Source organism: Temnothorax longispinosus, chromosome 4 (genome assembly GCF_030848805.1).
Source record: "Temnothorax longispinosus isolate EJ_2023e chromosome 4, Tlon_JGU_v1, whole genome shotgun sequence".
In the NCBI taxonomy this organism is placed as follows: Eukaryota; Metazoa; Arthropoda; class Insecta; order Hymenoptera; family Formicidae; genus Temnothorax; species Temnothorax longispinosus.
In genome coordinates this window covers 6,778,483-6,791,134 of record NC_092361.1, presented here as the reverse complement: position 1 = coordinate 6,791,134, position 12,652 = coordinate 6,778,483, and the positions used below count along the sequence as shown (strand labels likewise).

The following is a 12,652-nucleotide window of genomic DNA, read 5'->3' as shown; positions in this document are numbered from 1 at the left end:
CTAGAAGTGCGCCATATTGACACTCAACCGGTAACAAAGCTCTCTCGATAATTGCTCGATAATCAATTCTTTTCAAGTTCTACTTTCTATCGTTATTCCTTACTTCATGGGCCAGTTCATGGAAAACCTAACAAACTAACCTAACCAATAAATCTAACCTAAATCTAACCTATATCGCCCAAAGAGGTTGTGATTAATTTATATGGAAATAATTTTCATATAAAAATCAATTATTGCACAGTTTCATGAATTGTAGTTATATAAATAATTTATAATTATTGTAAATATATATTTATTTCTACATAAAGCGCAAGTATTTAACATGATTAGGCTGTTTCGATTAGCGCGAACTTTTTCTCGTTTATCGCAAATAAGATGCTCGTCGAGCAGCTTAGGAAAGAAAACGGATCTGTATCGTCAATTATATGCAAAAATATTGGCGTGCGGTCCCATAACGCTCGCCGAATACATGAAGGAGATCTTGATCCATCCTACTGCGGGTTATTACACAACCAGAGACGTTTTCGGGCAAAGAGGCGATTTCACAACTTCTCCAGAAATCAGTCAACTTTTTGGAGAAGTATGTAACTCTCTCATTCTCGGGTTGAATGCGATCCATTATCTGATATATTAATTACGTCGACGACTTCATAAAAGATTATAAAATTGGCGTTACGTTGATGTTCTTGCTAAGAATTTGAAATCTATCTCTTCCTCTTATCATTTACGATTATTTGTCTGGAGCTTGTCAGGAAATTAATTGCCCGGAAATAGCTTGTATATTAATCATCGTTGATAGATTGTAGCAATTTGGATAATCAGTGAATGGAGAAAAATTAGCAGGGATTCTATTCAACTCGTGGAACTAGGTCCAGGAAGAGGTACCTTGATCAGTGATATCATACGGGTATACTTTTAATATGCTGTTCGCAAATCAAACATACAAGCGTGAAAATGATGAAACGTCGCTTATTTCAGGTGTTCAAGAAACTAAATCTCTCAAATAAAATATCGATTCATCTGGTAGAAATTAGCCCTGTTTTGGCTGCGATTCAAGCAGAGAAATTGTGCACAGAAAGCAGAGATATTGAGCCAAGAGTCAATGAAGACCAAAAGAATTCTGTCACTCATTATAAAGAGGGTGTTACGAGAGAAGGAGTAAATATATATTGGTATTATTCTATCAACGACGTTCCTGGAAAGTTCAGTGTATTTGTAGCGCAGGAATTTTTTGATGCTCTCCCAATACACAAGTTCCAGGTACAGAAATGTCGAAACTTCGATATTGATATATAAAAGATACAAAAAAGGATAATTTTTACAAGAGTAACGTTTGATTATAGAAAACTGACAAAGGTTGGAGGGAAGTCTTAATAGATATAGTGCAGGAATCGCAGGAAGAGAGATTTCGATATGTACTTTCGCAGATGCCAACGGCTGCTTGTAAAGTGTACCTATCTGTAAGCATTTATTTGCATTGCTCTGTAGCGTTCAAGTTTTAGATAGTGGATTAAGGTGATCCTAAAGCTGTCTGTAATACCTACACTCGTTTTTAACAATATTTGTTTTGTATAAAAATTCTACAACTTGATGTTACAAAATGAGGGTGCAGGTCCATTCAGTAGACATCAAGGAATATCATACCGTTTGTAGAATTAGGCTGAGACTCCAAACAAAAAAGTTAAAACGAAAAGTACCATTACGTGAACACGTACATTATCGTACTTTTCGTTTAACTTTTTTGTTTGGAGTCTCAGCCTAATTCTACAAACGGTATGATATTCCTTGATGTCTACTGAATGGACCTGCACCCTCATTTTGTAACATCAAGTTGTAGAATTTTTATACGAAGCAAATATTGTTAAAAACGAGTGTAGGTATTACAGACAGCTTTAGCATCCCCTTAATGAAAGCGATTTCTTTCAGCCGCATGAGAAAAGGGATCATGTGGAAATGAGTCCACAGTGTTCCGTAATAGTAGACCACATGTCCCAATTTTTATGGGAACACGGAGGATTTGCGCTGGTGATTGATTATGGCCACGAGAGGGAAAAGACTGATACATTTCGCGCATTCCACCAACATAAGTTACATGATCCCTTGTTAAACCCAGGAACCGCGGATCTGACTGCGGATGTTGACTTTTTATTAATGAAAGAGATTGCACAAAAAGAGGATAGATTAATCGTGTTTGGTCCGGTGACGCAGAGAAAATTCTTGAAAAGCCTCGGCATTGATTTACGGTTAAAAATGATTTTACAGAACGCAACTAGCGTTGAAAAAGAACAAATTGAATCGGGATATCGTATGATAACCGATGACGATAAAATGGGCAATTGTTTCAAAGTATTGTCTCTCTTCCCCTTCGTCCTGAAAGATCATTTGAAAAAATGGCCTGTGGCAGGATTCGAAGATGAAAGCGAAATCAAATCTTAAATTTTTTATTTTCAAGTAATATGAGAGAAACAGAGAGAATTGTTTTTATATATTTTTAGACATTAACTATATAATGACACATACAGTAAACATGTAGTGTTAATTATACACTGTACAGAAAATTAAGATAAATTTATTAAAAGAAAAAAAAACGTTTAAATTTATATAACTTCAGAGCAAAACGATACTAATATATATTAATATAACTGACTGGGAGTGCGGCCTTCACGAATGTCGGAAAGATGTGAAGGGGCACGAACGGTCCATGCACGTGAGCTTGCTGGCACGTGGACGTCTTACTATTAGTGAAAGGAACGTCACGTGCGAGTCATTAATAACCAAATAATTAAGTAAACGGTCACCAGATCGATGGTAATGTTCAAAAAATTATCATTGCATTTAAGAAACTTCATCAATTCGACGTGTCTATCGTGGATTAAAAGAAATTATTGCTTCAACCGTGTGATATAATATTTTGCAGGTGATTAGCTGTTATGTAAGATTTTATGATTATCGCGTGATTAACATTAAATTCCATATTATAGTCAAGAAATATGCAAACATATTGCAAACCAAATGAAAACTTTATTGTAGTCTTTATTTCAATATTTTCTCCATCGAAGTAATTATTTGAAAGAATCTAGAGGAAGAACGTGATAAACTTATTAAGTTCGCATCTTGGATCACGTTTTCCCCGTTTATCACGTTTATCACGTTTTCCCCGTTGTAGCCTCATGTGAAAGATCTTTTCTTTTTATGTGATACACGTGAGCAGTGCGCGAATAATATCTGCAATCTCGAAGTCCTTGACCCTTTTCTTCGCGACTTTACTTTTACTTAACGTTCCTCGCGTGTATGCCCTAGTCCCCACTTCCGTAAACTCCTTTCGCTTTTTCCTAGCACCTATCTCGGTGAGTCGAGCTAGACCAGGGACCGTGATTCGCCGCAGAACGAAAGAGCATATCTTCGGTTTATTATCGAGACCATCGCGCGAATACTTTTGCAGCAGTGTCCAGAGCTTCTCTCATCACGGTAGAATGTTCGAATACCGCGTAAGATTGAAAGTGTTAATTAACGTATTCTCTTAAACGGGATCAGTGTATTACCATTGAAATCCAGAAAAATACACGCAACAGTTATAAGTTTACGCCGCATTCAGCAGTTAATAATAGATTAATTCAATTAGAGTGATATTAAATGCCGGGAACAGTGAAAAAGCTTAAAAGTTAAAAAAAAGTAAAATATATGAGCTTCTCAGAAACTAAATTGCTCAATTCTGTAAAATAAGATGAGAAAATTGAGTGAAATACTCACTGAATTCTCGCATTGTACTGTTTTAGTCGGCAAAATTTTCACCGAGTCAGTTTGAAAGAGTGATGCGAAACTAAACATCTCAACTGTCGCAAATGTTTGCGGTGACAAGCACGGCGAAGCTCGGGATCGATGAGCATTTTAAATCCGCAGTAACGATCTCCAAGACTAAGAATGTCAAACGCAGGAAGAATCATCGTTGGAATAACGACGATCCCAGAACGTTGCATCTTATGCGAGTTAAAGGATTTCCGCGACTATTGCCCGAAGGTAATTCGAAGACCGCATATGGTGTCACCGATAGCAACGAATAAAAGTTAAGTTTGCGATTTCGTAAATTGCACGTACATACGCTATAAACTCGTTATTTTAGGCATTCTCGCTTTGGCCGATTATTGTCGATGGCTTCGCGAATTATCTTTATCGTATGCTTTGCTGAGCGACGAGCTGCTCTCAGCGTTGTGCTCGGTAAAGCAAATTCACTTGGAAACTCTACGAGTGGAGGCACATCCGGAAGCAAAGCCTCTTCCATGTGTCAGCGACAAAGCGTGGTCCGCGTTTTCAAATCGTTTGCCCGACATAAATCTCGCGCTGTAAGTAAAAATAAACCAATAATCTTGATCGAGTGTGATTATTACAATGCCCACGCGATGTGAATGGAAGTCAAAGTAAGCTACAGCTAATCTTCTATTTTTCGTTAGACTATCTTACATGACCGACGATGATGATCAAAAATTACTCTTCACGTCGCACATCCCCGTAACGCATTTGTACCTTGGTGACGAAACATCAGAGTCGACAATGTCACGGATAAGCAAGCAATATCCACAATTGATTGAATTAGTTATCGCCGCTTATGGATGTGGTCCGATTGATCGATTCCTGATTTCCGTGGCCAAGGGCTGCCCGCGACTTAGCGCTGTCGGTTTGGGCGATTGCGAAATTACGTATGTGAATATAAAGATGCAACATATATATACATCGCTGCCCTAATTCAATATTGAGAAAACTCAAAAATATTGCAAATTTAAGTTTCCATGCTTTCATGAAGATATGCAATTTGAAAACTAAAAAAATTATCGTCTTTACTTTGTTTAACACTAATGTTTAATTTCGCATCATCAATTTGGGTATTTGCCAAAATATTTCGTTATTGATATATATTTCAGTACTGTAGTGCGGCAGGCGGCAGTGATATATGTCAAAGATATTACCCTTCCAACAAAATATTAATAAGAAATAATAACAATTTTTTCCCTCTTATAGTTGTTCTGGGTTAGCGAAATTCGTTGCGTTGTGCGCACATCGTCTGCAGGTACTGTATGTTTCGGAAACATCGCTGATAGAAGATGCGGACCTCGATATCGCTAAAGTGTCGACGAACTTATCTTCGCTCCTTGGTCGAACGTGGATACCAGAGTACGTACCATTGTGGTAATCTCCTGAGAAGTGAAAAAGAGGTTTCAACGTAATTTACAGCCGTAACAGGATACATGACGAAATAAAATATTCACGACGTAGTTTTCTATTTTTCACAAATTACATAATAACTTACAGAGATTTTGCAATGTCGAACAGAAAATTCAACGTATTCACTTTTATGTTTATAATGCTTGTAACATTTGCAGTAAAAATGCTGGATAGTACTAAAAATCTGAAATAATCTCGATATATTCTACGTGCAATATCGTTTCGTCTGTTGAATTAGCAGTATCGCAGAAATTAATTGATCGTTGCTGTTGATACCAAAAAATAGAAACTTTATTAGTTTATAATAGTATTTTTTTTTAGATGTTTTATATATATATATAAAATAATGTAACGTTACTAGCACTTGTCTACCGTCGTCGCGTATGGTAGACCCGTATAATATTCATTATCCATACGTAATATTATTATGATATATAACAGTCTCTGTATATACATTATTTCTACATTATTATATAATAAATGATTGGGCATTTAACATTACGATGTCCAGCAACATTAACAGCAATATCACTTTTCTAATTTATCCAGCCGCTCCTTTCTTCATTTTTTAACGCGTCCTGACAATGCTACTCTAGAGAGATGCGTGGTGCTCAGTCTTGTATCCCAGCCGACATATATATCCGTGTAATTCGATCTCTTTGTTTAATAAGGCCTAGAATAAAGAGAAGTAATTAATATAAGCAAATACAGCTATATTCAATTATCCGTATTTAGTTCCATTTAATATTTAAAGGTATACCTGATCATTTTATAGTAGATATTTGGCCTCTGTATACGTCAGTTGCATTAAAAATAACAATTTAAAAATATCCGAGCTAACCCTGCAAGATACCAGAATGAAAAACTTTAGACATCGTCAATCTGCATTACACGTATCGTTGCATGTAAAGACTGAAGGACAGACTTTTGCATAACGCATAAAATACATAAGAAAACTGATTGATCCATATATATATGCATAAGGAAATAGACCAATCCATTTTTTTATCCTTATACATTATGCGTTATGCAAAAGTCTGCTCTTCGGCCTTAACACATTATCTAAACATATCTTTGTGACGAATACCTGTTTTGAGCCAATCAGTCAGGCATGTCTATAGAGATTATAGGCACAACAGGTTTCATTAGGTCGATTTTCTTAATAAGCTTCTCGCTCTTTTCCGTAATCATTGGCTCGGATGGTGGTTGATCTCGCTCGTCCCTTGGTTGATACGATATATTACCATATTCTTGAAGCAATGGACATAAACCTAGCAGGAAGTGACAAAAGTCTTTTCTGATACCAAACCACCCTAGACAAAAATTCCATCGTTCTTACACGCTAAATAAAATTAATAACGAAATAATCTTATACATATGTTATATCAAGAGAAAAAAAATGATATATCATTATCCTATTACTAAATAATAAAAACAAAATTATTTCTCACATCTATTTCCACCTTTTGCGCCAAAGGACATAAAAATAAGTGTCATGTGCGACAGGAGGAGTGGCATTGCCACTGTTATATAATTTATTGAAATATCTCCGTCTAATTTATTCGCTAGCAATACCTGAAACAGAATAATTTATGTTAAATAATACTAGGAAAGGAGAAATTAAGTCGATTATGACTCTTTTAACGAACCATATATGAAACAATGCGCTAGTTATACCTGGAACACTAAAATGGGAACAACTAGAAATGTATACGCCACCGCCGAGTGCAAGGAGGTCCGCCTCTGGCGGGCATTGATCTGCGGTGTTCTCAGTAAAACAGCGGCGAATACTATCGCGTACAAAACAGCCACTAAAGATAAACAAAGAAGTGCCCAAAGCGGCACGAACACAACTTCCCAGCTCCACGTTATGAAGCCGTCCAATCTCAAAGCCAAAAAGATAAACTGTAATACATTCACTGCGCAAAACAGTTCCAGTTCGAACGACCGATCGTGTTTTACAGCCCAGATGCAAACCTGAATCATAACAGAGATCAAAAGGTGATAGTACACGTTGATAAAAATGCTGGCAGCTGCAATTGCTGCAGCAATTTGAAAAAAGTAATTTATACTTACTGCAATTGATACTATTGAGATGAAAATCAAGGGTATGAACACCAGTATCCACAAGTGTCTCTCAGATTCTAATTTGTCGCATACCAACAACTCGAACATCAACAAGATTAGGTGCAATGCCAGGGTAATCAACATCGCTTTATAATGTACATAGGCATCCCCTTCTAATCTCGCGTGGGGATGCCTCCACCAGACGTAGCTCCCGACCATCGCTCCCAGGATCACCATGCCTTTCCAGAACCATATCGGGCTAAATATCGACCAATAACTCCATTCGATGAAGCCGTCCAATCGAAGAGCGAACAGAGACGTGAATATCATCAGGCATGTGTGCACCAGAAATTTGCTGGAATATATAATTAATTAGCTCTGTATTTCTGTCCACACTTATGAATAATGTGCCAATCGCGACGAAGGTGACGAGTCGCCGAGTCGAGTGTCGTGACGAATGACTTGGAATGAAAGTTACCTTGGATTGAAGTCTTGAAAAAGCGTTTGCAAATTCATAATTGTTGTAGGGGTTATGTAGGCCAATTAAACGCGGAGAACCTTCAGGTGATTTGTCGAGTGGAGATGCATGCTACGTCGAGCGCGCTGATCTCATTTGCCACGGATACCGTCACGGAAAAGCGCAATTAAGCGATGCCTCGGACATCTGCACATTCAAGAAATAAATAAATCTCTACTCGGTATAACCAAAATTTCGAGCATACTGAAGTCAGTCAGGTAATAATCATCGGCCGTTCCGACTTCCCCCACCACTTCTCTCTCTCGCCCTTCCTTCCGCTCTCTCGTTCTCTTTTTCTCTCTCACACTCTCTCTCTCTCACTCGTTCATAGTTCGTTATTTATTAATATCCTATAAGGATAATTTCGATTAACTTACAATTAATTGGTAATTAATCAAATAATAATAGCTGTACTGTCCTGTTAATAAGGATGAAATTAAAAAGATTAGATGAAAAATAACGAATTATATAGTTATAGATATTTTACCTAAAGCAAATTTTCGTCCATAACAATATGTAGATTAACTTTAATTCCGATTTAAATGACTTTTGCTTCCTCATAGAGAAAGCTTTGTTTTCGTAAAAAAAATTTTTTTTTGTTTTTCTGAATGTGTTCAGAATATTCTAAAACGTCGAAAAATTGCAATTTTAAAAAATGTCTGTATGTATGTATGTGTGTGTGTATGTGCCAAATTTGCCGAAATTTCTATAACTCCAGAACTAATCAACCAAATCTTAACGAATTATATATGAAATAGGGGTAGAAAAAACTGAAGAATATAATAGAATTAATAAAAATTGCTAATAATCAAGAGGTTCTTTTTTAATATTTTGAATTTTTGCAGAAATGTTTGTTTATGCTTTAACTTTCGCAAATTTGGAGGTATCGGTCTATTTCTAATTTTATTATATTTTTCAGTTTTTTCTACCCCTATTTCATATATAATTTTTTAAGATTTAGTTGATTAGACCCAGCTTTATACGCGATCAAAAGTCCATAATTTTGATCGCATATAAAGCTAAGTATAATTAACCGAATTTAAAAGAATTATATTTTTTAATCGATAGAGTATCATGTAAGGAAGGTTGGGATTGAATTTGGCAATGATCGGTAAAAGCGGTTCTTTTTTAATAAAATTTCGAGTTTTTGTAGAAATGTTCGTTTATGCTTTAACTTCCGCGAATTTGGAGATATCGATCTATTTCTAATTTTATTATATTTTTCAATCTTTTCTACCCCTATTTCATATATAATTTTTTAAGATTTAGTTGATTAGACCCAGCTTTATACGCGATCAAAGGTCCATAATTTTGATCGCATATAAAGCTAACAATAAGTCTAATCAACCGAATTTAAAAGAATTATATATGAAATAGGGGTAGAAAAAACTGAAAAATATAATAAAATTAGAAATAGATCGATATCTCCAAATTTGCGGAAGTTAAAGCTTCCTCTATGAGGAAGCCATGTGCAAATTTCTAATTTGCACAATTTGTATGTATGTTAATCAGGTTTTCGCAAAGTTAATCAAAATTTTTGATTAGATAGATATATTTATTAAAGAAAGAAAAAAATTAAAAACCAAGTATTTTTTTTTAATTTAATTGAGAACAGTTAGGAATGCAAGAAGATATGTTTCATCTTACCGCATAATTTTTTATCTTTTTCTAGTTCTAAAAAAATTAAAAGAAGGTAAAAATAAGTTAAACCGAAATTAAAAAGTTAATTTATGTACATTAACAACTGGACATTTGTCAGTTGATCTACAATAACACGGCCGATTAAGTTAATTATTAACTTTTTTATTAGCAAAAACAAATTCGTTAATTTTTTTGACGCGAAGAAAGATTAGATTAGGGATGACGAATTATTTATTAGATAGAAATCTTGTTGCAAGCGATTATATCATTTGAGTTAATCGCTGATGAGTAACTTAATCAGAGTTTAAGTCCAAGTCGTTCTGAGGAGTGCTCTCGTTCACTTGACAAAAAGAATTGAGTTGATTAGTCGTTATCGTTAATAATAAAAATCAAGAGTCCAGAATCTCATATAAAATTGATGCTTAACGGAAAGACATGTTTAAACGTAATTAATCTTGAAATTTTACGGTTGCAGATTAACGCTGCAGAAGACAAGGAAGATAATACTGATATGTACAAAGGATATTTTGTTATCACGACGAAAAATTTCCGATCGCACTGACGATATCGTAGATAATCTATTGAAGTTTGAAACTACAATTTATTATGTACCATTGCAGAAAACAAAGTGAGAGATAAGCAAAGGTATAAAAAGAGCATATATAGGACAAGTATTATGATCGTCTTTGTCCGAGATAAAATAATATGGCGTAAACAAATTTACGAAACAAGTATAGAGATCTTGATGTACTCATGATTACTCGCGCTACTCGCGATATACACACATCCTTGCTTTTTATAGAAATGTTAAGTGTTACAGTTTATATATTAATTATACAATTCTATAGGGCGCAGTGCTTACTGGGCGAAGTGCAACATCAGGCGAATAACCACGCATCGGCGAGGCCTGTTGGAAAAATTCTGTATTTTACGTAAAAAATATTCTCGTCGATTATTTATGTCGCGCGACAATTGAATTTATTGTTTGTGTTTACGCCATTAAACCGTGTTTGTGCTCGAATCGGTGACGACGTCTGGTTAGAAGACCGTGTAATCTTACTGTCGCCAAATGCCAAACAAAAGCGGTCGAGCAAATAAATAAACTCAATGAGAGATTATTCCACGCGATAAGGCGATTGTTGTGGACACGCATTTTTGTGGATATGCGTCGTCGCATGTCCGGAGTCCGCAGATCAATTTCGATCGCGATCGCCGTTATTTCGCAATTGCTCGCCGCGCATTCTTCCACGAATTAATTTACGATTCGGGTTTGAGTGACGCCGATAAACTTCCGAGTTCTTTATTGATTCATTCGGATATAAATTAACAACGTTACGAGGTGTCTCGTTCTCGCAGAACGTAATATAACGTAATTCGAACTTGGATCTAAATTTCTTCTACCTTGACGTAATTACGATTTGAGATTAGCCCAGTCGAAGTTGCAATTAATAACAAAACGTTGGAACATATCATTTCTTTGATGAAAATAACCGTGAAATTGCAATTATAAAAAGCAGTATCTTGATATTTTAACATCCGAGTTTTAATTGTTATCAATAAAATTCTTTGCATATGTCACAACAGGAACTGCGACGGATGATTACTCGTCTTTATTTATCATCTGGTAAAAATCGTGGAAATGAACAAATAGATCGGATATCGGATCGTGATAAGGCGTCGCAACGAGAAGATATATACGGTAATATTACTTGGAAATTTTTTCCGATAGCATTTTATTTCACATCGTCACGTACAATATAATTAATAACAATAGACGTATGTATATACAATGAATACTTCGCAATTATTATTTACGCAGTCATATCTTTTGTTCAGACTAGCCATGAGATTTCTGTCACTCGAAGTGAGCGTCCTGTGGATAAAATAAGTAATTATATTATTTCATTGCGATTGCTCAAAATTTAACGTGCATTCTGATTGTAAACGTACACAGGCAAAACTTACATATTTCATATATGATAGAAAAATATCGTAGACCATCGTCATAACATTCGTATAAAGTACTCGATAATGCAGGGGCACAAAAATAAAATTAATGCATTGCGCTGGAGGCCAGAAACAGCAGTCGACCTGACAAAATAATTTTAATAAATTGCATACATTTATACATATTTTAAGAAGAAAACTTTCGATAGCAGTTTCTCTGAATTTTAATTGTTATACAAATTCGCTCTCTACGATTATTGAAATATCGATTACAGGAATATAATCCCGTGTACGTACTTTCCACGTGTCGCCGAATTTCAGCTTTAGTTCCTCGCAGATCTCCTTAATTTTGCGACTCTCCAGAATCCCGAGGCCGACAAAAAATATCCCCAGGCACGTGGGACTCGCAATCGATTGATCGAGAAATGTTTTTTTCAGGACCGACTTTGCGTTTCTGCCTGGCAAAACCTTATCAAGAATCGTGTAGAAGCAGTGATGAAACGGACCTTGAACCAGTCCTACAACCGTCATATTCCTGGTCCTCATGTAATCGTGTCCGTATGCAGATGTGCTGGAAATCGCCGTCACCTTTTCATCTTCCGGTGACGCCGCTATGACACTGCTCGGAAAGTATTTTTTGTCAGAACAATGCTTCTTCCAATGTTCGCTGCGTTGCTGGATCACATCTCCCGCTGCCATCATCAACCCACAGCTCACAGTGTTGGTGACTAATAGATATTTACCTGCACAGCCCAAAATATAAATTTCAGACAATCAAGCGGCTATTATTTCATAATTATTTTAATGTGGAACTAAAAATAAAAGACGTGCACTTACCAAACAGTAGCTGACGCAGAATGCCCATTTGTATAGAATTATATTATAAATTTTGTGATAAAATTCGTTTTAACGTTTGATATTACAATATAGATTTGTCGAAAAACAGAAATTATCTGTAATTGCAAATATTCCTCAAGAATTATATATATGTGTAATAGAAACGTTAATTAATATCCGTTTTCTCGACCAAATTTCGTTTGAGTCGCCTGTTTGAATTCGTTATTAAATGCGTTTTCTAAGAGTTTCCTTTCTTTACTGTTATTTAATCAAGCCAATCTTCTTGATTCTTCGGTGCTTATGGAAACGAAATATTCGCTGAATATTGGTGCGTGGCATAACTCTCAAATTGGTAGGTTGAAGATCGATAGTCTTCGGGTGGAGTATCGGCGGATGCCTAGATGCACAATGGAGCTGCACCGATCG

The 12,652-nt window shown here is 35.8% G+C and overlaps 3 protein-coding genes and 1 long non-coding RNA gene across 11 annotated transcripts; 2 read left to right on the top strand and 2 right to left on the bottom strand.

The window, feature by feature from the left end:
• Positions 1–112: 112 nt before the first annotated feature.
• On the top strand, positions 113–5,737 carry LOC139811881 (protein arginine methyltransferase NDUFAF7 homolog, mitochondrial-like). Of its 7 annotated transcripts, none has more exons than XR_011731764.1 (6): positions 113–580; positions 800–907; positions 979–1,260; positions 1,344–1,460; positions 3,777–4,340; positions 5,014–5,154. XR_011731764.1 is itself a non-coding variant. In XM_071776324.1 (5 exons), exons 1-5 carry the CDS (start codon positions 323–325, stop codon positions 2,434–2,436), a joined length of 1,275 nt encoding a protein of 424 aa, XP_071632425.1. In that variant the 5' UTR covers positions 113–322; the 3' UTR covers positions 2,437–3,836. The 7 variants fall into 7 exon arrangements, 5 of the variants coding, with proteins under 5 accessions (XP_071632425.1, XP_071632427.1, XP_071632429.1 ...); XR_011731763.1 differs by lacking the exon at positions 5,014–5,154 and adding an exon at positions 1,927–2,917 and having other exon boundaries at positions 3,337–3,836; XM_071776324.1 differs by lacking the exon at positions 5,014–5,154 and having other exon boundaries at positions 1,927–3,836.
• LOC139811884 (transmembrane protein 185B) lies at positions 5,481–8,067 on the bottom strand. Of its 2 annotated transcripts, none has more exons than XM_071776337.1 (7): positions 7,763–8,067; positions 7,294–7,639; positions 6,895–7,194; positions 6,669–6,792; positions 6,305–6,488; positions 5,978–6,059; positions 5,481–5,890 (listed from the first exon to the last, which is right to left on the bottom strand). In XM_071776337.1, the coding sequence occupies exons 1-5, from the start codon at positions 7,798–7,800 to the stop codon at positions 6,319–6,321; spliced, it is 978 nt and encodes a 325-aa protein (XP_071632438.1). In that variant the 5' UTR covers positions 7,801–8,067; the 3' UTR covers positions 5,481–5,890; positions 5,978–6,059; positions 6,305–6,318. The 2 variants fall into 2 exon arrangements, with proteins under 2 accessions (XP_071632438.1, XP_071632437.1); XM_071776336.1 differs by having other exon boundaries at positions 6,305–6,530; positions 7,763–8,066.
• On the top strand, positions 7,882–11,966 carry LOC139811888 (uncharacterized). Its single transcript, XR_011731771.1, has 4 exons — positions 7,882–8,019; positions 9,918–10,087; positions 10,291–11,141; positions 11,828–11,966. It is a non-coding gene; the product is annotated as an uncharacterized lncRNA (long non-coding RNA).
• Positions 11,148–12,362, bottom strand: LOC139811885 (mpv17-like protein 2). Its single transcript, XM_071776338.1, has 4 exons — positions 12,227–12,362; positions 11,687–12,132; positions 11,408–11,533; positions 11,148–11,315 (listed from the first exon to the last, which is right to left on the bottom strand). The coding sequence occupies exons 1-4, from the start codon at positions 12,252–12,254 to the stop codon at positions 11,298–11,300; spliced, it is 618 nt and encodes a 205-aa protein (XP_071632439.1). The 5' UTR covers positions 12,255–12,362; the 3' UTR covers positions 11,148–11,297.
• Between the last annotated feature and the right edge of the window lie 290 nt (positions 12,363–12,652).

Excerpts from the sequence above, each read along its gene's own strand:
- LOC139811881 (XM_071776324.1), top strand. The coding sequence starts at position 323 with ATGATTAGGCTGTTTCGATTAGCGCGAACTTTTTCTCGTTTATCGCAA. Across the intron at positions 581-799 it reads TCAGTCAACTTTTTGGAGAA|ATTGTAGCAATTTGGATAAT; the intron begins GTATGTAACTCT and ends CATCGTTGATAG. Across the intron at positions 1,261-1,343 it reads TCCCAATACACAAGTTCCAG|AAAACTGACAAAGGTTGGAG; the intron begins GTACAGAAATGT and ends GTTTGATTATAG.
- LOC139811884 (XM_071776336.1), bottom strand. The coding sequence starts at position 7,800 with ATGAATTTGCAAACGCTTTTTCAAGACTTCAATCCAAG. Across the intron at positions 7,640-7,762 it reads TTTCAAGACTTCAATCCAAG|CAAATTTCTGGTGCACACAT; the intron begins GTAACTTTCATT and ends TATATATTCCAG. Across the intron at positions 6,531-6,668 it reads CGCAAAAGGTGGAAATAGAT|GGTGGTTTGGTATCAGAAAA; the intron begins GTGAGAAATAAT and ends ATTTTTGTCTAG.
- LOC139811885 (XM_071776338.1), bottom strand. The coding sequence starts at position 12,254 with ATGGGCATTCTGCGTCAGCTACTGTTTG. Across the intron at positions 12,133-12,226 it reads TCTGCGTCAGCTACTGTTTG|GTAAATATCTATTAGTCACC; the intron begins GTAAGTGCACGT and ends TGGGCTGTGCAG. Across the intron at positions 11,534-11,686 it reads AATTCGGCGACACGTGGAAA|GTCGACTGCTGTTTCTGGCC; the intron begins GTACGTACACGG and ends TTATTTTGTCAG.